This window comes from Oncorhynchus gorbuscha, linkage group LG19 (genome assembly GCF_021184085.1).
Source record: "Oncorhynchus gorbuscha isolate QuinsamMale2020 ecotype Even-year linkage group LG19, OgorEven_v1.0, whole genome shotgun sequence".
NCBI classification, from domain to species: domain Eukaryota; kingdom Metazoa; phylum Chordata; class Actinopteri; order Salmoniformes; family Salmonidae; genus Oncorhynchus; species Oncorhynchus gorbuscha.
The window spans coordinates 36065524-36093365 of NC_060191.1; the positions used below are offsets into that span (position 1 = coordinate 36065524).

Consider the following 27842-nt stretch of genomic DNA (forward strand, 5'->3'; position numbering starts at 1 on the left):
GTCCATAAGATATTCACCCATTTAGCCTACAGGGTAGGTGTGTGTGTGTTCCTGCCTGCGTGTGTGTGTGTGTGTGTGTGTGTGTGTGTGTGTGTGTGTGTGTGTGTGTGTGTGTGTGTGTGTGTGTGTGTGTGTGTGTGTGTGTGTGTGTGTGTGTGTGTGTGTGTGTGTGTGTGTGTGTGTGTGTGTGTGTGTGTGTGTGTGTGTGAGAGAGAGAGGGAGAGGGTGATCAAGAACACGTTGAAAGAGAGCGAAAGATTATGTTCACAATATAATGATGACAGCTAAATTAGTGGGTATGTGTATGTATGTGTGTGTTTGTACGCCCTAACACAGTGTGGCTGTTGTGGGGGTGGAGGATGGTGTTTACAGAAGGACACTGCTACGCCTACTGGTCTATTAAAATGCGCAACAGAAACCGTTTACTCCAAACGCTCGCACAACGTTTCGTAAAAGCTGTTGGGTTCTTAAAAAAACGGAAGATGTAGTTCATTTGAATTTTATGGTTTCCGCTCATTGCCTTTCCAATCCGAATAGTGTATTTAGTGTTTGGCACAAACTGCACACATCTGTAAATGAACAATTCTTCCACGCTCCAAAGCGGAAGTAAGTTCCATCCAACTTCTTCCACCCGCTTTTTTTTTGTGTTAAGAAAAAAATGAAGGACACGACTGAACTACAATTTCGGAACTCAACAGCTTTCGGATTAAACAGATGAAACGTTTTGCAACGGAATCCGGCTAATGAACCCCCCCGGTAGTTTTTGAGGTGTGATAAATAGCGCAAGACAAGTCTGTGGCCATGGCCAAATAATATGTTTTGCTGCCATCCCGTGGCCACATATGTTACATGTAGGGATGGGACAGTCCAACTTCATTCATTACCGAAACAATTGAGAGGCGACAGCAGGGTTTGAACCATCACATTTCATGGTTACTGGGCACTTAACTTTCTGAGCCATTTAATATCGAGACCACTTGGCAGTGGTTCATTGTAGGCTTCTGCTAACATGGAGGCTATAGAACTAGTTGGCCAGTCAGTATATGCCTAACACCATAGAGTTACAATCCCAGTGACTACTTTGCATTTTAGCAGATGCTCTTATCCAGAGCGACTTACAGGAGCCATTCGGGTTAAGTGCCTTGCTCAATGGCGCGTGGACAGATTTTTCAAACGCTCTTCACGGATAGGCTACCTGGCCGTCCCGGTAGAACACCCAAACACATGTACACGGGTTGATTTTCAAACGTGCTTTGTAGTAAAACACAGGACAGCGACAGTGGGTCCACAGTTTATCAATACAAAAAGGAATGCAGTCTCACACATTACAGTCAACAACATACAAGCGCCCAGCCGTCCTACGCTAGGGGTATCTCTTCGACCTTTCTTTCCTGGAAAACACATAGCAGAGGGACAAGACGTTAACAACAGAACTCACTGGATCTTCACTGGATATTCTCTTGTGGAAATAGTGACTGTTACAATGCCATTTATATTCCTCCCCTCAGGTGTAGTAGATCGAACATAGACAAGTATAAAACTTGTGGATTTTGGTACGACTGTAAATGAAAGCCTGAATTACTGGTACTATTACATATAGTAATATGTATAACTGATTCGTTAGGAGTACGGTATTGTACAGTACATTGTGGACCATGATTCCTCATTCATGAATAATCTCGTATTCTCCCAGTACCCAAGACACACTTGGAGGAGAGAAGTCAAGGCAGAAATGACTGAGAGCTGCCACAACTGGTGTGACCTGGATGTGTCCCAAACCGAGTGAGATGGAGGGCATTCATCAACGGCCTACGCTCCTTATAGGAGCCAAGCGCTTCAGCCAAGTTTGTCTTCCAGACCCCTTCCTCTATATGTCTCAAAATGACCAGCAGATGTCACTTAAATACTGCCTCACAACTGCTTTCTCTGAGAGCATCTTGCTCAATGGATCCCTACGGTTTCTACAACACCACATATTCATTGATTGACCGGTGGAGGAGGGATGTGGACTGCCTCTCATACTCAAGATGTAGCCTATATCTCATCTTATTTGTATTCCATTGTCTGATATGAGGACACTCACCCTGGGCTTTCCACACCTGCGGATTTTGTTGCCTAGGGGATGAGAGAGAAAACCAATCAGTGAGTAATGATGATACAGCCTATTACAGCACTCCCCATGCCCCCAGACAGCAAGGTAATAGAGAACACTATCAATAAATTGGTTTAAGGTGTGGTTGTTTAATCGCTTTAAGTCAGTCAGGTTGGAGAAAGTACACACACACACACACACACACACACACACACACGCACGCACACACGCACGCACGCACACACACACACACACACACACACACACACACACACACACACACACACACACACACACACACACACACACACACACACACACACACACACACAGTCTGGCCTGGAGACTCACTGGCCAGCAGGAGAACCGACAGGATCATGATGACTGCAACGAAGGTCAGACCTCCAATACGAAGAGTCTGGTAGTCTACAACACAGAGGACACACTCATCATAAGCTCACCTATGGTAACATAGCTCTCTCTCTCTCTCTCTCTCTCTCTCTCTCTCTCTCTCTCTCTCTCTCTCTCTCTCTCTCTCTCCCTCTCTCTCTCTCTCTCTGTCTGTCTGTCTGTCTGTCTGTCTGTCTGTCTGTCTGTCTGTCTGTCTGTCTGTCTGTCTGTCTGTCTGTCTGTCTGTCTGTCTGTCTGTCTGTCTGTCTGTCTGTCTGTCTGTCTGTCTGTCTGTCTGTCTGTCTGTCTGTCTGTCTGTCTGTCTGTCTGTCTGTCTGTCTGTCTGTCTGTCTGTCTGTCTGTCTGTCACTCATTCTCTCCGTGCCATTAGGCATTATGAAATTACCAAATTACTATCTTTATCAGAAAACCATTTTTGTGCAGTATCATTTTGTTGTCTCTTACCATACACAAATTCTGCATCTGGGTCGTACTCGGGAGCTGAGGAGAGAGCAGAGAACACAAGATAAGATCCAAGAGGATATCCACACTCTCCAAGCCGGTACACTCAGAGGAGTGACAGAAATAGAATAGACAGAGAAATGTACTTTTGTCCCAGCCCTGTGGCTGTTATTGCCATCTGGGGGGCCAAGGTTTGGGGGCTACCACAAACCCCAGAGGTACCTTATTGCTATTATAAACAGGTTACCAACGTAATATGAACAGTAAACAAGTGGTTTTGCGTCATACCCGTGGTATATTGTCTCATTTTCAGTACCATGGTTTTCAGCCAATCAGCATCCAGGGTTCGCACGACCCGGTTTCTAACAATATAAGACCGACTCAAAAGTAAACCTGGCCCACAGAAAGTCAAGGTAAATCTCCCAGAGCAGATCACACCAATATGTTGTTTCTCACTCGGTCAACGGGAGGCAGTAGTGACAGAGTGGTTTGTTTGAGTTTGTGAAGGTGCTTTGGGATATGTACTGCAGTGCACTGTGGAGCTAGACAGCTTGTGTCGGTCTCTGTAGCCACAGCATCGTAAATGAATGTTTACTATGTGGCTAGAACAATGAGCTAGAACATGATTCCCTGTGGCGTTCTGCCCGTTACCTGACTGGCTAATGATGTACATGAAACATGATCAGGCCACAGGTTGTGGCTATTGCCCGATAAACCCATGGTATAACAGAGAACTAAGACTAGAGGGGATATCTATGGGCATGATCTCCAGGTTGTTACTCTTTTTTTTGTGTGTATATAGGACAAATTTAATTTATAATGGAAAATCATCATGAACTATAATATAACAAGGAGATTCAAAACGTTAAACTTCTCGGGGGACAAAACGGGCTATTTGTGTCTAGTACCGGTAATTGAAATTCAGTGATGTAAAACGTACCTCCGGCGGCGGACATGATGGCTGGTCTGTCTGAGTGGCTGTTAGGATGAAGGAAATGAGTATGAGATATACAAAAGCTATATCCATGTCTACAATAACATTTGCTGGGTCCCTAGTCATTCATTGTAGTATGGTGTGCTTAGAAAATCTGTTTTGGTTTGACACCGGCATCGCTGATGGGGTAAAATTAGTCAATATGTAACATATTTTTGTTTGTCTAGTTAGCAAATAATTTATGTAAGTAGCATTACCAATGAAAACAGGAATTCTGTTAGTTCTGGAACCCACTGTCCTGTGGTTATGGATTCAGACAGATTAGAATTCGATAATCTGTTTTTAATAAATCTGGGGAATGTTTTTTAAGGGTTTTATCCAGCTTATATGAAAGTCTGTTGAAAGGTTAAGGAACTCTAGAAGTCCAAACAAATTGGTTTCGCTGGTTCTTCATATTTAGCCTTGATATCTGACTAATTGCTAGAGAGGGTAGTAAAGATATTGATTTACACACACACACACACACACACACACACACACACACACACACACACACACACACACACACACACACACACACACACACACACACACACACACACACACACACACACACACACACACACACACACACACACACACACACACACACACACACACACACACACACACACACGTACACACGCACACAGTACACTGTTCTGTTCTTTTGATCTAAATCTCTGTGCCTTTAATCATTAACTTACATGGATTGTAAGATCCAAATATCCCTGAGTCCATTTTCTTCGGACAGTCTCACATGTGTGTAAGTACAAGTTGTGAAATATGTGAGAGTGTATGTGCCTGTGTGTAAACGTACGTGTTCAAGTATGCTGTGTGTGTGGTTTTTCGATGCATGCGTGACATACCATAGCAACTGCCTGAACGTCAACTCAACTCATTAACCTTGACACCCCCTACAATCACCCTCTGAAAGGCATTCATTCATGTGGGACAAGAATATTTCTGCTTCCCCTGTCCTCAATATGGGATTGTTATAATTTTTTTACTCTGCGTCGTTGGGAAGGGCTCATGAAGCAAGCAATTTTGCGCTAAAGTTTACAACCGTTGCGTTCGGCGCATTTGACAAATAACATTTGGTGTGATTTGCAGAGCACCCTGACAAAGGTCAACATCAATAAAAGCTTGTCGCTTGTCCGATAATATTATACAGTGTCATTTTAGACCAGTACAGTTTTCCCTTTCCACTGATCAATATAAATGATATGATAAAGTTTGGAATCAAAAGCAGATGATGCATGAAAAGCTGGCCCTTTCCCCAACTCCACAGTGTTTCCAAACGAGCGAGCAGTGATTTTGCTTATGAGTTAAATAAACAATAATTCAACGAGTAGGTATACACTTATCCAACAAGTACTCCTCGGTATCACCGAGTATCATGTACTATCTCTAGCCATAGCATTCGGGAGATCCAGGTTGGGACTCACCTGTGGTGTTGGAAGGCTCCTCTGGCTATGTGAGATCCTCTCAGTTGTGCCTCCTTCTGCCTCTGTAGCCAGCTGAAGTCACCTCCTTCCTCATCTACCCCCCCCCCCTCTCTCATAATTCAGCCTGTCCGGCCTTACGGCCTTCCCTACCCCACCAGCCATCCATTTACATGTTTATAGGCCTATAAAGCGTGGCCTTCAGAGCCGATATATAGTGTGAGATGGTAACCTTTGGAATCATTTGAGCCGCAGTGTTCACATTACTGTGACTAACCTAGGAGGAAATGCATGCCACTTTGTGCCCTACTTTTGAAGTACCACTCCCACAACCTTGATTGACTTTGAGTTAGAAATGGGCAGGTTTATTGCACTGTCATTGTGTTGTAGTTCTTGGTAGCGTGACTTTGTAGCTCACCACAATTATGACCAGAATCACTGGTGAGAGCAGTGGTTGGTGGCTATTTTTCTCCAAATAAGTCAACTATACATGTAAACCATAACATTACAACTAAAACTGTATAAGTAAACAAATAGGGGAAGGTTATTGGCGATAAGACTCTTTTATTTCGATGTCAAAAGCACAAAATACAGCTATACAGTACAACCTCATGCACAGAGTGAACAGAGTGAGTTACTTATTGTCGTGGCAGTGTGTTTTGTGGTTGTTGCTGTTGGTTGTAACAATGACACTCTGCATAAGACTCCATGCATCTGACCGCGTGACCGTAAGCTTTACCTGACGTCTGACACAGAGCAAATTATCTTTTTCTTTGATTTCCTTCACCTAATTCTGGTGGCTAAAACTATGACTCTGGCACACTTAGCATCTACACACACTCTCTCAGTCACACGTAAGACCCGCTCTCTCACTAACTAAACGCAATGGTCGATCACACAACGCTAAACAGAGAGACACCATGGGTTGAGACTGATTTTTGCAACCGGCTACCGTAACCTCTCAACTAAACAATAAGAGGACACAGATTTGCCGCACTGGCGTGGGTGTGGGAACCGTCCAATCGTAGCCTGCCTCTGAGGGCGGTAATCGCCCCGGCTCGGCCAATGACAGAGCAGGAGACTAGATTGGACGGTTGTCTAGGACAAGGCAGTGATATAGCTGATGTAGGAGCTCACTTCACTACAGTGACTACTGTTGGTGAGCTCCTAGTTAACTCTGATGCATTCTTGTGCTTGGTCAGCAAACTGTGGCAGTTGCATTCTCGTGTGTGTGAGGCGCAACACAGCCAAATACACACAACCTCTCAGACACACATACAAACCACCCAAACTCATGTACCCACACATGCACACATATATTGAAATATATATAGCTAGAACTGTATACTGTGTATAGGGTATTTATACTAGTATATATTACATGTACACTATAGTTCAAAAGTTTTGGGTCACTTAGAAATGTCCTTGTTAAAAAAATAAAAAAATAAAAAAAATTGGCAAAACAGGAGTGATGGTTGCTGATAATGGACCTCGGCACTCCTATGTAGATATTCATAAAAGAAATTGCAGTTTCCAGCTACAGTATTCATTCACAACATTAACAATGTCTACACTGTATTTCTGATCAATTTGATGTTATTTTAATGGACATAAAATCCACTTTTCTTTTTAAAAAACAAGGACATTTCTAAGTGACCCCAAACTTTTGAACGGTAGTGTATATCTTGTATATAATCTACCACGTGATAAATGTCATTAAGGACAATTGTTACAAGAGTGAAAGTGATAATAACAACTCTGAAAAAATGTAGCAAACAGTAACGTCTAGAACCTAAAGACGATAGAAATACAGAATATAAGCTAAACACAAACACGAACAACATTTCTTGACACATCTCCAATTATTAAGAACTGTGGTAAAGGCGATCTGCAAAAAGGTGTCACTGGCTAAGACGACAAACTGGAGACAGACTGCCGCAGAAAGGCACAGGTACACACGAGATCACTGAGACACGTACATGGGCACAGAGCACGGAACAATAGGTTCAAGGTTTATTTTTACATCTCCATTATCCCCCCCACCCACCTCTACACACTCCTATCCCTTGTTCTGTGGTCGCACAGTATTCCTGTTTGCTCGTCTTCATAATTCTTCAGCATCATCTTTGTCAGCGTCATCATCTTTGTTGCCATCGTCATCATCATTATTGTGTTGGTCCTTAGGTAGTGGTTCACAGTGGTGTAAAGTACTTAAGTAAAAATACTTTAAAGTACCACTTAAGTACTTTACTATTTATATTTTTGACAACTTTTACATTTACAGCTAAAGAAAATAATGTACTTTTTACTCCATACATTTTTCCTGACAACCAAAAGTACTCGTTAAATTTTGAATGCTTAACAGAACAGTAAAATTGTCCAATTCACACATTTTAAGAGAACATCCCTGGTCATCCCTACTGCCTCTGATCTGGCGGTCTCACTAAACACAAATGCTTTGTTTGTAAATGATGTCTGAGTGTTGAAGTGTGCCCGTGACCATCCTGGTTTGCCTAATATAAGGAATTTGAAATGATTTATACTTTGATATATTTTTGAGATTACATTTTCTTTTGATACTTAAGTATATTTAAAATCAAATACTTTTGGACTTTTACTCAAGTAGTATTTTACTGGGCGACTTTCACTATTACTTGAGTCATTTTCTATTAAGGAATCTTTACTTTTACTCAAATATGACAATTGGGTACTTTTTCCACCACTGGTTGTTCAGTGGCAGATATGGTTGATCGTCAGTCAGGTGGGGAGGCAGTCTGGTTGGGCTGACTCAGTTCTCAGCCTTAGCTTCAGGCTCTGGCTCTGGCTCTGGCTCTGGCTCCTTAGCTGTGTTCGGACAGAAGAGGGGGAATCAAGGAAACTCATATGACCTCATGAAAAGTCATCGAGGTTGGAGTAGTAATTTCAAAGTGGCCGAAACAGAGGGGGAACCTAGGCATCGACTACGAAGAATCAATCCCAATGGTTGAACACAACTATGGATTGGTGTCAAGGTTGTTCCAGTGGGTGTGTGAGGGGTGAGAGGGTAGAGACAAATCTCTCACCTTTGGACACGATCAGGGTCTCTGCTGTAGCCTCTTCGTCTCCAGGGGCCCTGCGATAGAACCAAGAGGACAGACATTGGTTGTCATGGTGACCAGAGATGGAGAACACAGCCCCATAACAACAGAGCAGAAATGTAATCGACCAATCAGGCACAATTGCTGACTTACTTGAGCTTCTTCTCCTGATTGGGACAGCAGCGACATTTTCGGCCTAGAACGGACAACAAGTCATGATCATGATCTTAAAATCAACAATCAAAGAGCCAATAAGTATGTGTGACGTAGTTAGACTTACTGAAGTATGAAGACTTACTGAGGATGAGGAGGATGCCCAGCGTGAAGAGTACCACACCAAAGACCAGTCCACAGATCCGCAGGCTATGATAGTCTACACAGACACACAGAGAGGAGAGACGGCTACTTATGAAAGTCTTCTTTCATGGCTATTGCAACATTGTCAGTTGATGGGGAAGAACATCAAGACCCACTAACAGGGGTCTACTTACCATAGACAAATGGGTCCACCTCTTTCTTCTCCTTTTCACCATCTGAAAATACAGGCACTGAGAAAGGCAAGGAAATTAGATACTAGCCATATAGAACATCTAACGATCGTAGCAGTTTTCAATGCTGTACATACCTAGAAGTATAATGGGGCTGGGGTTAACATGGTTAAACACATTGATTACAGACAGGCTACTCACTCTCGGCACATGGGTCTGTGACTGCTGAGAGAGAGCGAGAGAGCGAGAGAAAGAGAGCAAGAGAGAGAGCTTGGATAGGGATCTTGACAGGTTATGGTATTCACATCCAGAGATTGGATAGGGATCTTGACAGGTTACGGTATTCACATCTAGAGATTGGATAAGGATCTTGACATGTTATGGTATTCACATCCAGAGATTGGATAGGGTTCTTGACAGGTTAAGCTATTCACATCCAGAGATTGGATAGGGATCTTGAGAGGTTATTGTATTCACATCCAGAGCTTGGATAGGGATCTTGACAGGTTACGGTATTCACATCTAGAGATTGGATAAGGATCATGACATGTTATGGTATTCACATCCAGAGATTGGATAGGGTTCTTGACAGGTTACGGTATTCACATCCAGAGATTGGATAGGGATCTTGACAGGTTACGGTATTCACATCCAGAGATTGGATAGGGATCTTGACATGTTATGGTATTCACATCCAGAGCTTGGATAAGGATCTTGACAGGTTACGATATTCACATTCGGTTGTGCAATGGCACTGGCCTTGTGGATGATTTGTTGAATGGACTACCTCAGTTACCTCCCCATCCTCCTCCTCCTCCCCTACTCTATTCGTCCAACCCTCGCTCCCTGTGTCAATTCATTTCCTAAATTCCCCAGTGGACAAACACTGTCTGGACCAGTGCACAAACCCCAGACTTTATATCTGCTCCACAACCCCATTTTGTGTGTGTGTGTGTGTGTGTGTGTGTGTGTGTGTGTGTGTGTGTGTGTGTGTGTGTGTGTGTGTGTGTGTGTGTGTGTGTGTGTGTGTGTGTGTGTGTGTGTGTGTGTGTGTGTGTGTGTGTGTGTGTGTGTGTGTGTGTGTGTGTGTGTGTGTGTGTGCGCACTCTACTCAGCATGTATACTCATATCAACAGACAGAGAGTCACACTGAATGGGGAGTGAGTGCTCGAAAAACAAGGAATTATAGTGGGAGGGAGATTACTGTAATGGAGGAAAATCTACATCTGGAGATGAGGGAAAAGGAGAGATGTATAGTCTGGAGACGGAGACGAGAGACAAAAGAAGAAAGGAGGAAAGGAAGAGAAACGAGAACAGACGGTGTGAACAAAACACAGATGAAAGGATGGAGGGGATACAGGGAGAAGAAAGGAGGGCAGGAAAAGAGGGAGGTGGAAAAGAATGTGAACTGAAGACAGGTGGGAAAACGCCAAAGCAATAGAATGTGGAAGGTTCGTCCGATTGGCGGACAAGCAAGAGTCTGGATAACACCAGAAGACATGGATGGCTCAGTTGCTCTCTCCAGTGATGTACTGAACCCATGACTTCACACTTAGAATCTTAATGGCATAATAATGTGTGTGTGTGTGTGTGGCAGAGTTACAGTTAATGTGTGTGTGTGTGTGTGTGTGTGTCATGGCCTAAATATACTTGTGATATGGAGTATATTACATAGTACTTGGAATTTACAGTATAGTACATTATACTTGGAATATACAGTATAGTACATTATACTTGGGATATAGAGTATAGTACATTAAACTTGGGATATACAGTATATTACATTATACTTGGGATATACATATCAACACACAGACACACTGTACTACGCATGCAAAGGAAGGAAGCCTCAGGCTCTAGAACAAGTCAGTCCATTAATGTTCAGTCAAAACCCCATGCCTGCCATGTCATGCCACGGCCCTCCCCCTGTGTCTCCTGCCTCCCTGTGGATAGAGCAGTAGTGGTGTTGGTGGTAGTGGTGTTGGTGTTGGTGGTGGTGGAGGGGGCACTTACCAGCCACATACACCAGGAGTGAAAAGAGGAAGAACAGAACAGTTTCCATGGTAACTGCAGAAAGAGAGAGGGAAAGAAATAGAGCGAGAGAGAACTGTGTTAGTTGGTTGCATGCCACGCACATACACACCAAGACACACATGCTCACACAGACACATATGCAAGGTTGGAAAACGGCCCCCACATCACCCGTGTATTGAACCAACCTGTTGTGTACTAAATCAGGCAGCTGAGCCCCAATGCCTGCAGACAGATTGGTATTGGTCCATTCATTTTTTTTTACCAATCAAGTGTCTATTTTTCAGATACATTCTCAAACCAGTACTACACAGACATCTTGGTGGGAATAGAAACTAGATGTAAAAGTAGCCAAGCTGCCGGAGTTATGAGAGTAATGGGTTGAAGATGGGCCCACGACAGACAAAAGACAAGATGGTTACAATACCACAGTAGATTCAGGCTTTTTATGGAAAGAAACGTGCCCTCCAGGCAAAGAGATGACACCAATCCCTCCATTGTTTTTCCTCTCCTCTCCTCTCTTTTCCCGTCTCTCTTTCCATCTATGTTCTCCATGTTCTGTGCCCCACTTCCCATGGAGCGTATTCTTTATTGATACCACCATGAAGATTGCGGGGGAGAGAACACATTCGGCTAAACGGGACCCAAGCCATTAGCATAGCATCACAGTCCAGATGCTGCTTGTCCACTGTTCACCTCCAAACTCCCTTAAAGACCTTGCCCTTGAAACAGCTTTAAGTGGCGAGCCCAGCCCCATGGTCACAGGTTTGACGTTTTTTCTGGGAGGAATCATGTTCTGGACGCAGGTCATTTCCCTAATGATAGGGCACTTAGTAATTGGGTAACAAATGGCTTAATGAACTGGTGGAGAGTGCCTTCAGAGCACACATTATGTTGGTCATGTTGAATGCAGGCAATTATTCACTGATCTACACGTTTTATATATTTGTCATTCATGGCATTAAGAGCAACGCATGCAAAAGCCAAACTGACTTCTCAGTCGAGTACAGTAAGTCTCTACACACAGTTATGTGGATTCATTTTAGTCCGTAAACTGGCTGCATGTTTTACCTGGTTGCATGTTATCACAATTCTACCCGGTAACAGTATGTGTGCTTAATATGCCTGCTGTTTTCTATATCCAGACAGGTTCTGGGTTATGACTGGGACCATAGCACTCAACCACCAGTCACCACAGAGCAAACATTAGTGGGTTGTTATGTCTGGCTCTGTGATGTTGCGTCTACTCCCACCACCCTCCCTAGCTGCACTAAATAGGACAATGTTGCATTCATGATCCTCTCATTCAGTCAGTCACCACCCATCCCAGGCCCTATAACCCTGGGCTACTCATAAGCAGGGGATACACAGGCAGGGAGGAAGTCAATAGAGTGGATGAGGATGTGTTGTGAAGGGTAATAGACATCAACAGATGTGGCCGAGGTCTTCTCCGAGAGGGGGGCCGGTTCATCTGAGTGGTGATTGAGGCTTAACAGCTGCTACAACCTCAACACCGTCAAGCGCCGTTGTGACTTTTGACTTTACACCCTCTCGTTGTTCAACACAGCATTCCTATCCTCTTCCTTATTCAATCATCACATCCTGTCCTTTTTACCCATCTGATAGATATATAGATATAGATCAAATATATATATATATATAAATATACAGTATGTTCATTTGAAGTCAGAAGTTTACATACACCTTAGCCAAATGCATTTAAACTCAGTTTTTCACAATTCCTGACATTTAATTTGAGTAAAAATTCCCTGTCTGAAGGTCAGTTAGGATCACCACTTTCTTAAAAAAAATGTGAAATGTCAGATTAATAGAGAGAGAATGATTTATTTCAGCTTTAATTTCTTTCATCACATTCCCAGTGGGTCAGAAGTTTACATACACTCAATTAGTATTTGGTAGCATTGCCTTTAAATTGTATAACTTGGGTCAAACGTTCCAGGTAGCCTTCCACAAGCTTCCCACAATAAGTTGGGTGTATTTTGGCCCATTCCTCCTGACAGAGCTGGTGTAACTGAGTCAGGTTTGTAGGCCTCCTTGCTCGCACACTCTTTTTCAGTTCTGCCCACAAATGTTTTATAGGATTGAGGTCAGGGCTTTGTGATGGCCAGTCGAATACCTTGACATTGTTGTCCTTAAGACATTTTGCCACAACTTTGAAAGTATGCTTGGCGTCATTGTCCATTTGGAAGACCCATATGCGACCAAGCTTTAACTTCCTGACTGATGTCTTGAGATGTTGCTTCAAAATATCCACATAATTTTCCTTCCTCGTGATGCCATCTATTTTGTGATGTGTACCGGTCCCTCCTGCAGCAAAGTACCCCCACAACATGATGCTGCCACCCCCTTGCTTCATGATTGGGATGGTGGTCTTTGGCTTTTTCCTCCAAACATAACGATGGTCATTATGGTCAAACAGTTGTATTTTTGTTTAATCAGATCAAAGTACGTTCATCTCTAGGAGATAGAATGCTTCTCCATCCTGAGCGGTATGACGGCTGTGTGGTCCCATGGTGTTTATACTTGTATACTATTGTTTGCACAGATGAATGTGGTACTTTCAGGCGTTTGGGAATTGCTCCCAAGGATGAACCAAACTTGTGGAGGTCTACAATTTTGTTTCTGAGGTCTTGGCTGATTTAATTTGATTTTCCCATGATGTCACGCAAAGAGGTGTTATGCAGGTGAGTGAGGACCCAAAAGCGACTTAACAGAAACAGAGTTTATTAATGTCCAAACAGGGAAAACATAAATCCTCAATCTTTACAGGAGATGTCCAAACAGGGAAAACATAAATCCTCAATCTTTACAGGAGTGTCCCCCTTCTAGTTGTAGAGGAGAATTGCAGGACTAGCGGCAACAGACTGCAGGTCACTTCGGGTAGGCGCGGGCCGTAGAGGACAGAGACACCTGCTCACACGCAGCATCTGATGAAGAGGCAGAACACGACAGGACGGAACAAGGGCAAAGCAAACAAGAATCCGACAAGGACATAAGCAGAAACAGAGAGAGAAATAGAGACCTAATTAGAGGGCAAAAGAGGGGACAGGTGTGAGAGAGTAAACGAGGTCGTTAGGAGAATGAGGAACAGCTGGGAGCAGGAACGGAACGATAGAGAGAGAGAGAGATAGAGAGAGAGAGAGAGAAAGAAACCTAATACGAACAGCAGGGGGAAACGAAGAGAAGAGAAAGCACAGGGACAAGACATGACAATACACGACAGTACCCCCCCCCCCCACTCACCGAGCGCCTCCTGGCGCACTCGAGGAGGAAACCTGGCGGCAACGGAGGAAATCATCGATCAGCGAACGGTCCAGCACGTCCCGAGAAGGAACCCAACTCCTTTCCTCAGGACCGTACCCCTCCCAATCCACTAGGTACTGATGACCACGACCCCGAGGACGCATGTCCATAATCTTCCAGACCCTGTAGATAGGTGCGCCCTCGACAAGGACGGGGGGGGGGAGACGAACGGGGGCGCGAAGAAAAGGTTTGACACAGGAGACATGGAAGACCGGGTGGTCGCGGAAGAAGAAGTCACACTGCGACAGGATTAACAACCTGAGAAATACGGAACGGACCAATGAACCGCGGGGTCAATTTGCGAGAAGCTGTCATAAGGGGGAGGTTACGAGTGGAGAGCCATACTCTCTGACCGCGACAATACCTAGGACTCTTAGTCCTACGCTTATTAGCGGCTCTCACAGTCTGCGCCCTATAACGGCAAAGTGCAGACCTGACCCTCTTCCAGGTGCGCTCACAACGTTGGACAACAGCCTGAGCGGAGGGGACGCTGGACTCGGCGAGCTGGGACGAGAACAGAGGAGGCTGGTACCCGAGGCTACTCTGAAAAGGAGATAGCCCGGTCGCAGATGAAGGAAGCGAGTTGTGAGCATATTCTGCCCAGGGGAGCTGTTCTGCCCAAGACGCAGGGTTTCGAAAGGAAAGACTGCATAAGATGCGACCAATAGTCTGATTGGCCCGTTCTGCTTGACCGTTAGACTGGGGATGAAAACCGGAAGAGAGACTGACGGAAGCCCCAATCAAACGACAAAACTCCCTCCAAAATTGAGACGTGAATTGCGGACCCCTGTCCGAAACGGCGTCTGACGGAAGGCCATGAATTCTGAACACATTCTCAATGATGATTTGTGCCGTCTCTTTAGCAGAAGGAAGCTTAGCGAGGGGAATAAAATGAGCCGCCTTAGAGAACCTATCGACAACCGTTAGAATAACAGTCTTCCCCGCTGACGAAGGCAGACCAGTAATAAAGTCTAAGGCGATGTGAGACCACGGTCGAGAGGGAATGGAAAGCGGTCTGAGACGGCCGGCAGGAGGAGAGTTACCGGACTTAGTCTGCGCGCAGTCCGAACAAGCAGCCACGAAACAACGCGTGTCACACTCCTGAGTGGGCCACCAAAAACGCTGGCGAATAGAAGCAAGCGTACCCCGAACGCCGGGGTGGCCGGCTAACTTGGCAGAGTGAGCCCACTGAAGAACGGCCAGACGAGTAGAAACAGGAACGAAAAGAAGGTTACTAGGACAAGCGCGCGGCGACGGAGTGTGAGTGAGTGCTTGCTTTACCTGCCTCTCAATTCCCCAGACAGTCAACCCGACAACACGCCCCTCAGGGAGAATCCCCTCGGGGTTGGTGGAGGCTACTGAAGAACTGAAGAGACGGGATAAAGCATCAGGCTTGGTGTTCTTAGAGCCCGGACGATAAGAAATAACGAACTCGAAACGAGCGAAAAACAGCGCCCAACGAGCCTGACACGCATTAAGTCGTTTGGCAGAACGGATGTACTCAAGGTTCTTATGGTCAGTCCAAACGACAAAAGGAACGGTCGCCCCCTCCAACCACTGTCGCCATTCGCCTAGGGCTAAGCGGATGGCGAGCAGTTCGCGGTTTCCCACATCATAGTTACGTTCCGACGGCGACAGGCGATGAGAAAAATACGCGCAAGGATGGACCTTATCGTCAGAATGGGAGCGCTGGGACAGAATGGCTCCCACGCCCACCTCTGACGCGTCAACCTCGACAATGAACTGCCTAGAGACGTCAGGTGTAACAAGGATAGGAGCGGATGTAAAACACTTCTTGAGGAGATCAAAAGCTCCCTGGGCGGAAACGGACCACTTAAAGCATGTCTTGACAGAAGTAAATGGCTGTGAGAGGAGCTGCCACCTGACCGAAATTACGAATGAAACGACGATAGAAATTCGCGAAACCAAGAAAGCGCTGCAGCTCGACACGTGACTTAGGGACGGGCCAATCGCTGACAGCATGGACCTTAGCGGGATCCATCTGAATGCGGAAATAACAGAACCGAGAAATGTGACGGAGGAGACATGAAAAGCGCACTTCTCAGCCTTCACATAAAGACAATTCTCTAAAAGGCGCTGGAGAACACGTCGAACGTGCTGAACATGAATCTGGAGTGACGGTGCAAAAAAATCAGGATATCGTCAAGGTAAACGAAAACAAAGATGTTCAGCATGTCTCTCAGTACATCATTCACTAATGCCTGAAAGACAGCTGGAGCGTTAGCGAGACCGAACGGCAGAACCCGGTATTCAAAGTGCCCTAACGGAGTGTTAAACGCCATTTTCCACTCGTCCCCCTCCCTGATGCGCACGAGATGGTAAGCGTTACGAAGGTCCAACTTAGTAAAAAACCTGGCTCCCTGCAGGATCTCGAAGGCTGAAGACATAAGGGGAAGTGGATAACGATTCTTAACCGTTATGTCAATCAGCCCTCGATAATCCACGCAGGGGCGCAGGGTACCGTCCCTTTTCTTAACAAAAAAAACCCCGCTCCGGCGGGAGAGGAAGAAGGGACAACGGTACCGGCGTCGAGAGCAACAGACAAATAATCTTCGAGAGCCTTACGTTCGGGAGCCGACAGAGAGTATAGTCTACCCCGGGGGGGAGTGGTACCCGGAAGGAGATCAATACTACAATCATACGACCGGTGAGGAGGAAGGGAGGTGGCCCTGGACCGACTGAAGACCGTGCGCAGATCATGATATTCCTCCGGCACCCCTGTCAAATCACCAGGCTCCTCCTGTGAAGAGGGGGCAGAAGAAACAGGAGGGATAGCAGACATTAAACATTTCACATGACAAGAAACGTTCCAGGAGAGGATAGAATTACTAGACCAATTAATAGAAGGATTATGACACACTAGCCAGGGATGACCCAAAACAACAGGTGTAAAAGGTGAACGAAAAATCAAAAAAGAAATGGTTTCGCTATGATTACCAGAGACAGTGAGGGTTAAAGGTAGCGTTTCACACTGAATCCTGGGGAGAGGACTACCATCCAAGGCGAACATGGCCGTGGGATCCCCTAACTGTCTGAGAGGAATGTCATGTTCCCGAGCCCAGGCTTCGTCCATAAAACAGCCCTCCGCCACAGAGTCTATCAAGGCACTGCAGGAAGCTGCCGAACAGGTCCAGCGTAGATGGACCGACAAGGTAGTACAGGATCTTGACGGAGAGACCTGAATAGTAGCGCTCACCAGTAGCCCTCCGCTTACTGATGAGCTCTGGCCTTTTACTGGACATGAAATGACAAAATGACCAGCGGAACCGCAATAGAGACAGAGGCGGTTGGTGATTCTCCGTTCCCTCTCCTTAGTCGAGATGCGAATACCCCCCAGCTGCATGGGCTCAGCACCTGAGCCAGTGGAGGAAGATGGTAGAGATGCGGAGACGGGGGAAACGGATAACGCAAGCTCTCTTCCACGAGCTCGGTGACGAAGATCTACCCGTCGTTCTATGCGAATAGCGAGTTCAATCAAAGAATCCACGCTGGAAGGAACCCTCCGGGAGAGAATCTCATCCTTTACCTCCGCGTGGAGACCCTCCAGAAAACGAGCGAGCAACGCCGGCTCGTTCCAGTCACTGGAGGCAGCAAGAGTGTGAAACTCTATAGAGTAATCCGTTATGGATCGATTACCTTGACATAGGGAAGACAGGGCCCTGGAAGCTTCTTTCCCAAAAACTGAACGATCAAAAACCCGTATCATCTCCTCCTTAAAGTTCTGATACTGGTTAGTACACTCAGCCCTTGCCTCCCAGATTGCCGTGCCCCACTCACGAGCCCGTCCAGTAAGGAGAGATATGACGTAGGCGATACGAGCTGTACCCCTGGAGTACGTGTTGGGCTGGAGAGAGAACACAATATCACACTGGGTGAGGAACGAGCGGCATTCAGTGGGCTGCCCAGAGTAACACGGTGGGTTATTAATTCTGGGCTCCGGAGACTCGGAAGCCCTGGAAGTAGCCGGTGGATCGAGGCGGAGATTGTGAATATGTCTTGAGAAGTCGGAGACTTGGGCGGCCAGAGTCTCAACGGCATGTCGAGCAACAGACAATTCCTGCTCGTGTCTGCCTAGCATCGCTCCCTGGATCTCGACGGCTGAGTAGAGAGGATCCGAAGTCGCTGGGTCCATTCTTGGTCAGATTCTTCTGTTATGCAGGTGAGTGAGGACCCAAAAGCGACTTAAACATAAATCCTCAATCTTTACAGGAGATGTCCAAACAGGGAAAACATAAATCCTCAATCTTTACAGGAGTGTCCCCCTTCTAGTAGTAGAGGAGAATTGCAGGACTAGCGGCAACAGACTGCACGTCCCTTCGGGTAGGCGCGGGCCGTAGAGGACAGAGACACCTGCTCACACGCAGCATCTGATGAAGAGGCAGAACACGACAGGACGGAACAAGGGCAAAGCAAACAAGAATCCGACAAGGACAGAAGCAGAAACAGAGAGAGAAATAGAGACCTAATCAGAGGGCAAAAGAGGGGACAGGTGTGAGAGAGTAAACGAGGTCGTTAGGAGAATGAGGAACAGCTGGGAGCAGGAATGGAACGATAGAGAGAGAGAGAGATAGAGAGAGAGAAAGAAACCTAATATGACCAGCAGGGGGAAACGAAGAGAAGAGAAAGCACAGGGACAAGACATGACAATACATGACAAGAGGCACTGAGTTCGAAGGTAGGCCTTGAAATACATCCACAGGTACACCTCCAATTGACTTATATGATGTCAATTAGCCCATCAGAAGCTTCTAAAGACATGACATAATTTTCTTGAATTTTCCAAGCTGTTTAAAGGCAGTCAACTTAGTGTGATACAGTGAATTATAAGTGAAATTATCTGTCTGTAAAAAATTGTTGGAAAAATGACTTGTATCATGTACAGAGTAGATTTCCTAACCAACTTACCAAAACTATAGTTTGTTAACAATAAATGTGTGGAGTGGTTGAAAATGAGTTTTAATGATTCCAACGTAAGTGTATGTAAACTTCCGACTTCAACTGTATGTATGTATGTATGTATGTATGTATGCATGCATGTATGTATGTATGCATGTATGTATGTATGTATGTATGTATGTATGTATGTATGTATGTATGTATGTATGTATGTATGTATGTATGTATGTATGTATGTATGTATGTATGTGTATGCATGTATGTATGTGTATGTATGTGTGTGTGTGTGTGTGTGTGTGTGTGTGTGTGTGTGTGTGTGTGTGTGTGTGTGTGTGTGTGTGTGTGTGTGTGTGTGTGTGTGTGTGTGTGTGTGTGTGTGTGTGTGTGTGTGTGTGTGTGTGTGTATGAATGCATGTATGCATGTATGTATGTAGAGAGAGGGAGGCATAGAGGACCCCACTTAGAACTCTTACACATAAGCTACCTTGCTAATGGTACTGATAGCGCGTTAACATAGCGAAGGTAAGGGCGAAGTGACACCTTGGATGACATTTAGGGGGATTAGGCACCCTTATCAAAGCTCCAGACTTCTACTACTAGTCTACACTATGTTAGACACAATCAAAACACAGGACTGAGCAGCACAGTACAAGCTATTAGTCCAACCAGAACTAAGTATTTATATTCAAAACCCTTTGAACCTTTTCAACAAGCTGATAAGGAGTGATAGGAAAAGGAGGACAGCGAATGGGGCGAGGGAGGAGGCTGGGGCATGATAGCAAATACAAGCCACTGAGGTCCATTCAGTGGTGTTTACCTCAGAGTTTAATATTATGGCTCTGCAATATGGCCTAAACATCATATTTCCAATTCTTTTAATGGCCGATTCACAATCTATACTGTACCTCTCAATAAACGTTGTTGCACGATTCACAATCTATACTGTACCTCTCAATAAACGTTGTTGCACGATTCACAATCTATACTGTACCTCTCAATAAACGTTGTTGCACGATTCACAATCTATACTGTACCTCTCAATAAACGTTGTTGCACGATTCACAATCTATACTGTACCTCTCAATAAACGTTGTTGCACGATTCACAATCTATAATGTACCTCTCAATAAACGTTGTTGCACGATTCACAATCTATACTGTACCTCTCAATAAACGTTGTTGCACGATTCACAATCTATACTGTACCTCTCAATAAACGTTGTTGCACGATTCACAATCTATACTGTACCTCTCAATAAACGTTGTTGCACGATTCACAATCTATACTGTACCTCTCAATAAACGTTGTTGCACGATTCACAATCTATACTGTACCTCTCAATAAACGTTGTTGCACGATTCACGGTCAAATGCACTGCATTTCAAACAGTCAGCAATAATCTAATTAAAATTATACTTAGGCAACATTTTCCAGAATCAACCTTCATTGCTACTCCTATTTTAGTAGTGTCTGCTCTGCGCGCAATTTGAAGAGGTGAGACATAACAAAGTTATGGTTAGAAAGGTTAACGTCTCCTCTATTACAGTAAAATAATGTGCCCATGTGTTGCGGTGTCCGTAGGACCGATTCTGTTGGAATAAACCTCAAATGCAAATAGCGAGTTGAAACCGCTTGTCATAGAGGAAGAAGTGATCTCTTATCTTTGTTTTTTTGTGAGTGGCAAGGGGAGGGACTTGGTGTGTGGGTGTGGACATAGGAAGGTGCACACAGCACAGAAGGAGCGAAGGAGATGAGACCAAAAAGACAACGTAAGAACAAGCGGACATAAACGCTCATGAAAACAGAACAAATGTAAAAATGTGAATCTTGCCATACAGGCATTTGGAATCGCACTAGAACATGCATTCTAAATAATTGAGTTAATACTATACGTCACCTAGCCCTAACTGACAGTGAGGAATGACCTGCTGTCCACTGTCTAACAATCAGGGACCAGAGGGCAAGAAAAACATAATGTCAATAGTCTGAAATTCCACCCAGTGGGAAAGTGCAATTCAACCAGTTCTACCTCTCAGATCAGAGGTTGACAATTTGGCCATATCTCTCAGAATCCCGTGGGAAAGCTGCTGTTGGGGTGTGGCACCGCCGGCCAGGCCAGCGCTAGTGACACAGACACTCGAGTTCAACTCCCTCGCTAAGAAATGAGAAGTGCCACCCGATTCACTGGCCTCTATGCCTCTCCTTAACCCACCTTTGTCACGGCATTGTTTGTATGTGTCACGTTTCAGTCCCATGGTGCTGCCAGCACCTCGCTTTGTCTGAGCCAGAAGGAGGAAGGGTAGAGCAGAGGGGGGAAGGGCAGGCAGAAACGGAGGCAGAAGCAGCGGCATCCTGGGGTGACGTCGGTGTGGACATCTACAGAAGCAACAATCCCCAGGGAGGGAGCTATGACTCGAGCCCAAGACCATGAATGATGAATTATGCATGTGGAAGAAGACATCGGAATGAATGTCATAGTGGAAATGCTGTCGTGTGTTGTGACCCGTTGTTTATCTTCCTTCTCTGTGTGAGTGTGAATCTTTTCACACCTCAACGCTCGCGCCTTCGTTTGCGAGTGTCTAGGCCATGATCTTAGAAAGAAATGGTTCCAAAAGGGTTCCGTGTAAGATCACTTTTTGGTTCCATGGTTCTACGTGGAGCTCAAACTGTTAAGGGTTGTACATGGGACTCGAAAGGGTTCTACCTGTTACCAAAAAAGGTTTCTTCAACGGGTACTCCTATGAGGACAACTAAAGAACCCGGTTAAATCCTAGATGGAACTTTTTTTCTAAGAGTTTAGAGTGTATGGTTGTGTGAAATGATATTTGGGAGCATTGTGATCTAACTGCTGGAGCATGATTCCTCTATGGATCTCACCCATTAATGTTATTTCTACGTCAATTTGGCACTGATCGCTATTTCTCTGGGACACCCAGACTCATGTAAAAGCTCCCATATCTACAGTGGCAAAACAAAGTATGTGAACCCTTTGGAATTACCTGGATTTCTGCATAAATTGGTCAGCAAATTTCATCTGATCTCCATCTAAGTCACAACAGTAGACAAAACACAGTGCGCTTAAACTAATAACACACAAATGATTGAATCTTTCTTGTCTATATTGAATTAAACACTCACAGTGGTGGTTGAGGAAAAGTATGTGAAGCCCTAGGCTAATGACTTCTCCAAAAGCTAATTGGAGCCAGGAGTCAGCTAACCTGGAGTCCCAATCAATGAGACGAGATTGGAGATGTTGGTTAGAGCTGCCTAGCCCTATAAAAAACACTCACAAAATTTGAGTTTGCTATTCACAAGAAGCATTGCCTGTTTTGAACCATGCCTCGAGCAAAAGAGATCGCAGAAGACCTCAGATTAAGAATTGTTGACTTGCATTAAGCTGGAAAGGGTTACAAAAGTATCTCTAAAAGCCTTGATGTTCATCAGTCCACAGTAAGACAAATTGTCCATAAATTGAGAAAGTTCAGCACTGTTGCTACTCTCTCTAGGAGTGGCCGTCCTGCAAAGATGACTGCAAGAGCACAGCGCAGAATGCTCAATGAGGTTAAGAAGAAGCCTAGTGTCAGCTAAAGACTTACAGAAATCTCTGGAACAATGCACCTTGGTATACAATGCATCTCTAGAACAATGCAGGTATAGATTCTACAAGTGTCTGGAACTCTATTGGAGGGATGCGACACTATTCTTCCATGAGAAATTATATATTTAGGTGTTTTGTCTCAGGCGCCACTCCAGAGTCTCCCATAAGTGTTCAATTGGGTTGAGATCTGGTGACTGAGAAGGCCATGGCATATGGTTTACATTGTTTTCATGCTCATCAAGCCATTCAGTGACCACTCGTGCCCTGTGGATGGGGGGGGGGGGCATCGTCATCCTATGGAGGCATAGCCATAATCATCCTGGAAGAGATGGATAGAAATGGTTCACCAGAATGGCTATGATTTTATTGCCGTTTACCATGCCAGGAAAAAGCAACCCACACCAGAGCTTCCAGAACTCTCATTTACTCAAGTGTTTCCTTTATTTTGGCAGTTACCTATAGCTCTCCACAATGCTGCTGCCTGCCACACCTGTGGCTTTACTACAACTTTCTCATTCTCATGATGTGTTCCAGACGTATTATAATACAACCCAAATTGAACAAGCGAATGATGAATTAGCACAAAACACAGGGCATCAAGATCCTTTCTGGAGCAAGACCCATGCCTTATGGCTTAGCATCTTTGCCATCGCGGTGATTGTAAATCTCCATGACAACAAGACATTGGACGTGCCTACTGCCATGGTATTGCTATGGCAACTGTTTCCATCAGCTGACTACTATTCGAAGTACTAAATACTGAGGGATGTGTGCCGAGAGGAGGGAGGTGGGCTCGAGATGGTATTGTCATGAAAAACTTTAGTACGTGAGAAGAGAAGAAAGGGGTGGGACACAGTGATGAGATTCAAGCGTTAATTCATCCTTGTTCACGCTCAACATAAACCTTGATACAATGGGGTCGTTCCAATAGAAGCGTGCCTTTTCATATTCGAAGTAGAAATTGTGCGCCAATATTTAATTTAAAAATATATATTATATTAAGCTCCCTTTAATTAATACAGACCACATGTCAAATTCCATAAATCAGATTTTTATCATGGAAAAAAAAAGATTTGCTAACACGGAACTACAACATTTCTCCAGGTTTCCCCCCATCATTGTAAAGTCCTAGTTATTTTGTTGCTTTGAGATCAACCCTGCTCCGTGAACTGAACTCTCGTTTTAATATGGTGAAACCATTTATTTAAAAAATATATTTTCAAAAGAAACATTGCACATCTAACAATCAAATCATAGTGTTAAGGCAGGTGAGCTGGTTCTACTCCTTTTGGCCATTTTCGCGTATTTTGTGGTGGAAAACTGAGCGTGTCGACCATAATACATCAACCCTGTTACACACAAAGACCGGCTACAAATGAACATCTTTTTGTGAAGCTTGCATTCAACTGCCGCTCCCTGTTGCACACAACAAGCTTCAATTCCCCCCTGTCACAGGGGGATATATGGCTTATTTAAGATGAAATCATCAACCCTGTTACTTTATGTGGCACTTAATAAGCGCTTAATAGTCATTTTTCAATTTAACTTCTTGAAATGCTAAAACGTATTTTACATTACGTTTACATTAAATCGAACATGTGTTGTTTCTGAAATAATGTTAAACTAAGGTGAAATAAAAAACATTTTGGGACTTAATTACACTACCCAAAAGGTAATCATTTGGTGGAACGCCCCTACCGCTCATGACAACCAGATGAACGAACACAAGTGCCTCAGTTTAATTATTGTAGGCTATCTACCACATATCCATCATCCACAGATAAGCTTTTTTCGCGCACCCGACCACTGCCCAAAATGGAGACTGGGAGGGACACTAAAGTCACGAATAATTGTATCAGTTGGTATATTATAGCATTGTTTATAGTGTGTTTCTGGTGTTACATACATTACGACATAGCCGTAGTTTGCGTAACTGCATGAGTGTGTTTTAGAATTTGCAAAGGCGAGATAGTCTAGCTAGCTGATAATGGACACCGTGCTTGGCGCGAGCTCCGCGAGTCTGCCACTTTCACCGATCCTAACCTGTGGCTTTACCACTAGACTTGCCAGTATTGTGGACAGGGGAGTATTCAGGCGCTTCAAATAATTCGTTCTACATACCATTTAGACCTATTTGGCCTAGGACTAATTATACAAACGGTTGAATATTGTGTGTCTGCCCTGCACGAGACGACTTGGCTGAACTAACATCATACTGTGAAAAGGACACACCCTCACGGCACTAGAATCTATTGCATACAAAAACAAGTCGAGACCTTTATAGTTTAGGCCTATTTGAAAAAATAATAATGCTCTTACAGACGTTATTTTTGCTAAATAAAATGCAATGAGTGAATATATATATATTTTATATCCATCATGCAACTGATATTATGCATGCATAGGCCTATACACATTGAGACAAGTTCTCAATACATTATTCACATCAATATTTCAGGAAATTAAATGTTGCCTATATTATTTATTCGCTAATACATCCCACTCATTTGACAGATACCAGATTCCAAATGTTTAGCTCCAACTAGGCAGACAATAACACACTGTAGACATGAGAACGCACACGCCCCTTTTGAATTATGTCGAAAAACAAACATGCCCAATTCATCTTCTTACCTCTTTCTATTATCTTGACGTTGAGCTACAAATTGATTGACCCCAATCCAATCCAGGACAATGATCAGCTTCTTCTCGCAAAGCGTAATTATTGTTTCAATCTTTATAATCGGTGCCTTCTCACTGTTCAATTGCAGTCCCACGAAGGGTTATTGATCGTCTCGCGCACTTAGAATGCAAAACGTAACAATAGTTTGCCAATATCTTTGTTGGAGAATCTCAATGTTTCTTCTGTTTGTATTGATTACAAACGGTATCTTGATGTCTATCACGTTCTGTCTGTCTGTCTGTCTCCCACTCTCTCTACCTCACACACACGACCCACTGTTGATGTTCGTGAGCGTCTAGCCATCTACCCGTAGCTTTCAGCGCGCCAACCGGTTACAAATATACACTGATTGTGTTTTTGATGTAAGCTACAGTGTAGTCTGTGTTAAACCATCAGTATTGGGAGACTGGAGAGAGACTGACATTAGGGAGCAGTAGAAAAGTACACAATTGTTACCTGGAGGAAAAATGGGGGAGGGTTATGATTTTTCCATTTCAGTCAGGGGGAGGGTTTAGTCTTTTTTTAAACATTTAGTCCAGGGGAGGGTTATGTGATTTGTAATTGATCAAATGTTGTATTGCTCAGGATTTGAGAATTAGTTGCTTATTATAGTATCTCGATGAGTGCCTGATGATGACCCTCGTCCCTGTTTCTTTGCTGGGCGTGGAATATCAAGTGCGTCTAGTGTGGTCTCAATGAAATGACCCATAGCCTATACTATGGGCTATACGAAGAGCATTCTCGGAGGAGCACAGGGCCAAGTTATATTTCTAAGAAAATGTACTTCCTGAGTTTTTTGCGCTCTTGGAATAGTGTATATAAACACTAGGCTACAATGCATTACACACTGTATTGGACAGCCCTTCCCAAATCAAATGTGATTTGTCACATACACATGGTTAGCCGGTGTTAATGCGAGTGTAGCAAAATGCTTGTGCTTCTAGTTCTGACCATGCAGTAATATCTAACAAGTAATCTATCAATTTCACAACAACTACTTTATACACACAAGTGTAAAGGAATTAATCAGAATATGCACATAAAGATTAATGAATGAGCGATGGCCGAACGGCATAGGCAAGATGCAGTAGATGGTACATGGTACAGTATATACATATGAGATGAGTAATGTAGGGTATGTAAACATTATATAAAGTGGCATTGTGTAAAGTGACTAGTGATATATTTATTACATCACTTGTTCATTATTAAAGTGGCTAGAGATGAGTCAGTATGTTGGCAGCAGCCACTCAATGTTAGTGGTGACTGTTTAACAGTCTGACGGCCTTGAGATAGGAGCTGTTTTTCAGTCTCTCGGTCCCCGCTTTGATGTACCTGTACTGACCTCTCCTTCTGGATAATAGCAGGGTGAACAGGCAGTGGCTCGGGTGGTTGTGTCATGCAGGTGAAAGAGGACCCAAAAGCGACTTAACAGAAACAGAGTTTATTTAAGTCCAAACAGGGAATAACAGAAATCCTCTAGTCTGTAGAGGGGAATAACTGGAGAAGCGGCCACAGACTGCAGGTCGCTTCGGGTAGGCGCAGGCCGTAGTAGACAGAGACACCTGCTCACACGCAGCATCTGATGAAGGCAAAAAAACACGACAGGACAGGGCGATACACAATCACAGCAAAAACACGACAGGACAGGGCGAAACGCAATCACAGCATGGTGAATACTAAACAAGGAACCGACGGGACAGGAACGGAACACAAAGGAATAAATAGGGACTCTAATCAGGGGAAAGGATCGGGAACAGGTGTGGGAAGACTAAATGATGATTAGGGGAATAGGAACAGCTGGGAGCAGGAACGGAACGATAGAGAGAAGAGAGAGCGAGAGAGTGAGAGAGGGAGGGGGAGAGAGAGGGATAGAAGGAGGGAAAGAACCAAATAAGACCAGCAGAGGGAAACGAATAGAATGGGGAGCACAGGGACAAGACATGATAATAAATGACAAACATGACAGTACCCCCCCACTCACCGAGCGCCTCCTGGCGCACTCGAGGAGGAATCCTGGCGGCAACGGAGGAAATCATCGATGAGTGAACGGTCCAGCACGTCCCGAGACGGAACCCAACTCCTCTCCTCAGGACCGTAACCCTCCCAATCCACTAAGTATTGGTGACCCCGTCCCCGAGAACGCATGTCCATGATCTTATGTACCTTGAAAAATAGGTGCGCTCTCGACAAGGACGGGAGGGGGGGGAGGGAAGACGAACGGAGGTGCGAAGAAAGGGCTTAACACAGGAGACATGGAAGACAGGATGGACGCGACGAAGATGTCGCGGAAGAAGCAGTCGCACAGCGACAGGATTGACGACCTGGGAGACACGGAACGGACCAATGAACCGCGGAGTC

General features: G+C 44.6%; 2 protein-coding genes across 3 annotated transcripts; both read right to left on the reverse strand.

Moving 5' to 3' along the window:
• Positions 1 to 1279: 1279 nt before the first annotated feature.
• On the reverse strand, positions 1280 to 5512 carry LOC124004768 (sodium/potassium-transporting ATPase subunit gamma-like). Its single transcript, XM_046313541.1, has 6 exons — positions 5366 to 5512; positions 3885 to 3922; positions 2948 to 2983; positions 2444 to 2518; positions 2084 to 2115; positions 1280 to 1391 (listed from the first exon to the last, which is right to left on the reverse strand). Exons 1-6 carry the CDS (start codon positions 5479 to 5481, stop codon positions 1359 to 1361), a joined length of 330 nt encoding a protein of 109 aa, XP_046169497.1. The 5' UTR covers positions 5482 to 5512; the 3' UTR covers positions 1280 to 1358.
• Positions 5513 to 8079: 2567 nt separating this feature from the next.
• On the reverse strand, positions 8080 to 25917 carry LOC124006118 (FXYD domain-containing ion transport regulator 6-like). Of its 2 annotated transcripts, none has more exons than XM_046315905.1 (7): positions 25433 to 25917; positions 10941 to 10994; positions 8931 to 8987; positions 8720 to 8812; positions 8593 to 8635; positions 8425 to 8474; positions 8080 to 8206 (listed from the first exon to the last, which is right to left on the reverse strand). In XM_046315905.1, exons 2-7 carry the CDS (start codon positions 10987 to 10989, stop codon positions 8151 to 8153), a joined length of 348 nt encoding a protein of 115 aa, XP_046171861.1. In that variant the 5' UTR covers positions 10990 to 10994; positions 25433 to 25917; the 3' UTR covers positions 8080 to 8150. The 2 variants fall into 2 exon arrangements, with proteins under 2 accessions (XP_046171861.1, XP_046171862.1); XM_046315906.1 differs by having other exon boundaries at positions 8738 to 8812; positions 25433 to 25916.
• Between the last annotated feature and the right edge of the window lie 1925 nt (positions 25918 to 27842).

Excerpts from the sequence above, each read along its gene's own strand:
- LOC124004768 (XM_046313541.1), bottom strand. The coding sequence starts at position 5,481 with ATGAGAGAGGGGGGGGGGGTAGATGAGGAAGGAGGTGACTTCAGCTGG. Across the intron at positions 2,519-2,947 it reads AGATGCAGAATTTGTGTATG|ACTACCAGACTCTTCGTATT; the intron begins GTAAGAGACAAC and ends TCTGTGTTGTAG. Across the intron at positions 2,116-2,443 it reads GTCGGTTCTCCTGCTGGCCA|GCAACAAAATCCGCAGGTGT; the intron begins GTGAGTCTCCAG and ends CTCATCCCCTAG.
- LOC124006118 (XM_046315905.1), bottom strand. The coding sequence starts at position 10,989 with ATGGAAACTGTTCTGTTCTTCCTCTTTTCACTCCTGGTGTATGTGGCT. Across the intron at positions 8,636-8,719 it reads CAGTAAGTCTTCATACTTCA|GCCGAAAATGTCGCTGCTGT; the intron begins GTAAGTCTAACT and ends TGTCCGTTCTAG. Across the intron at positions 8,475-8,592 it reads AATCAGGAGAAGAAGCTCAA|GGCCCCTGGAGACGAAGAGG; the intron begins GTAAGTCAGCAA and ends GTTCTATCGCAG.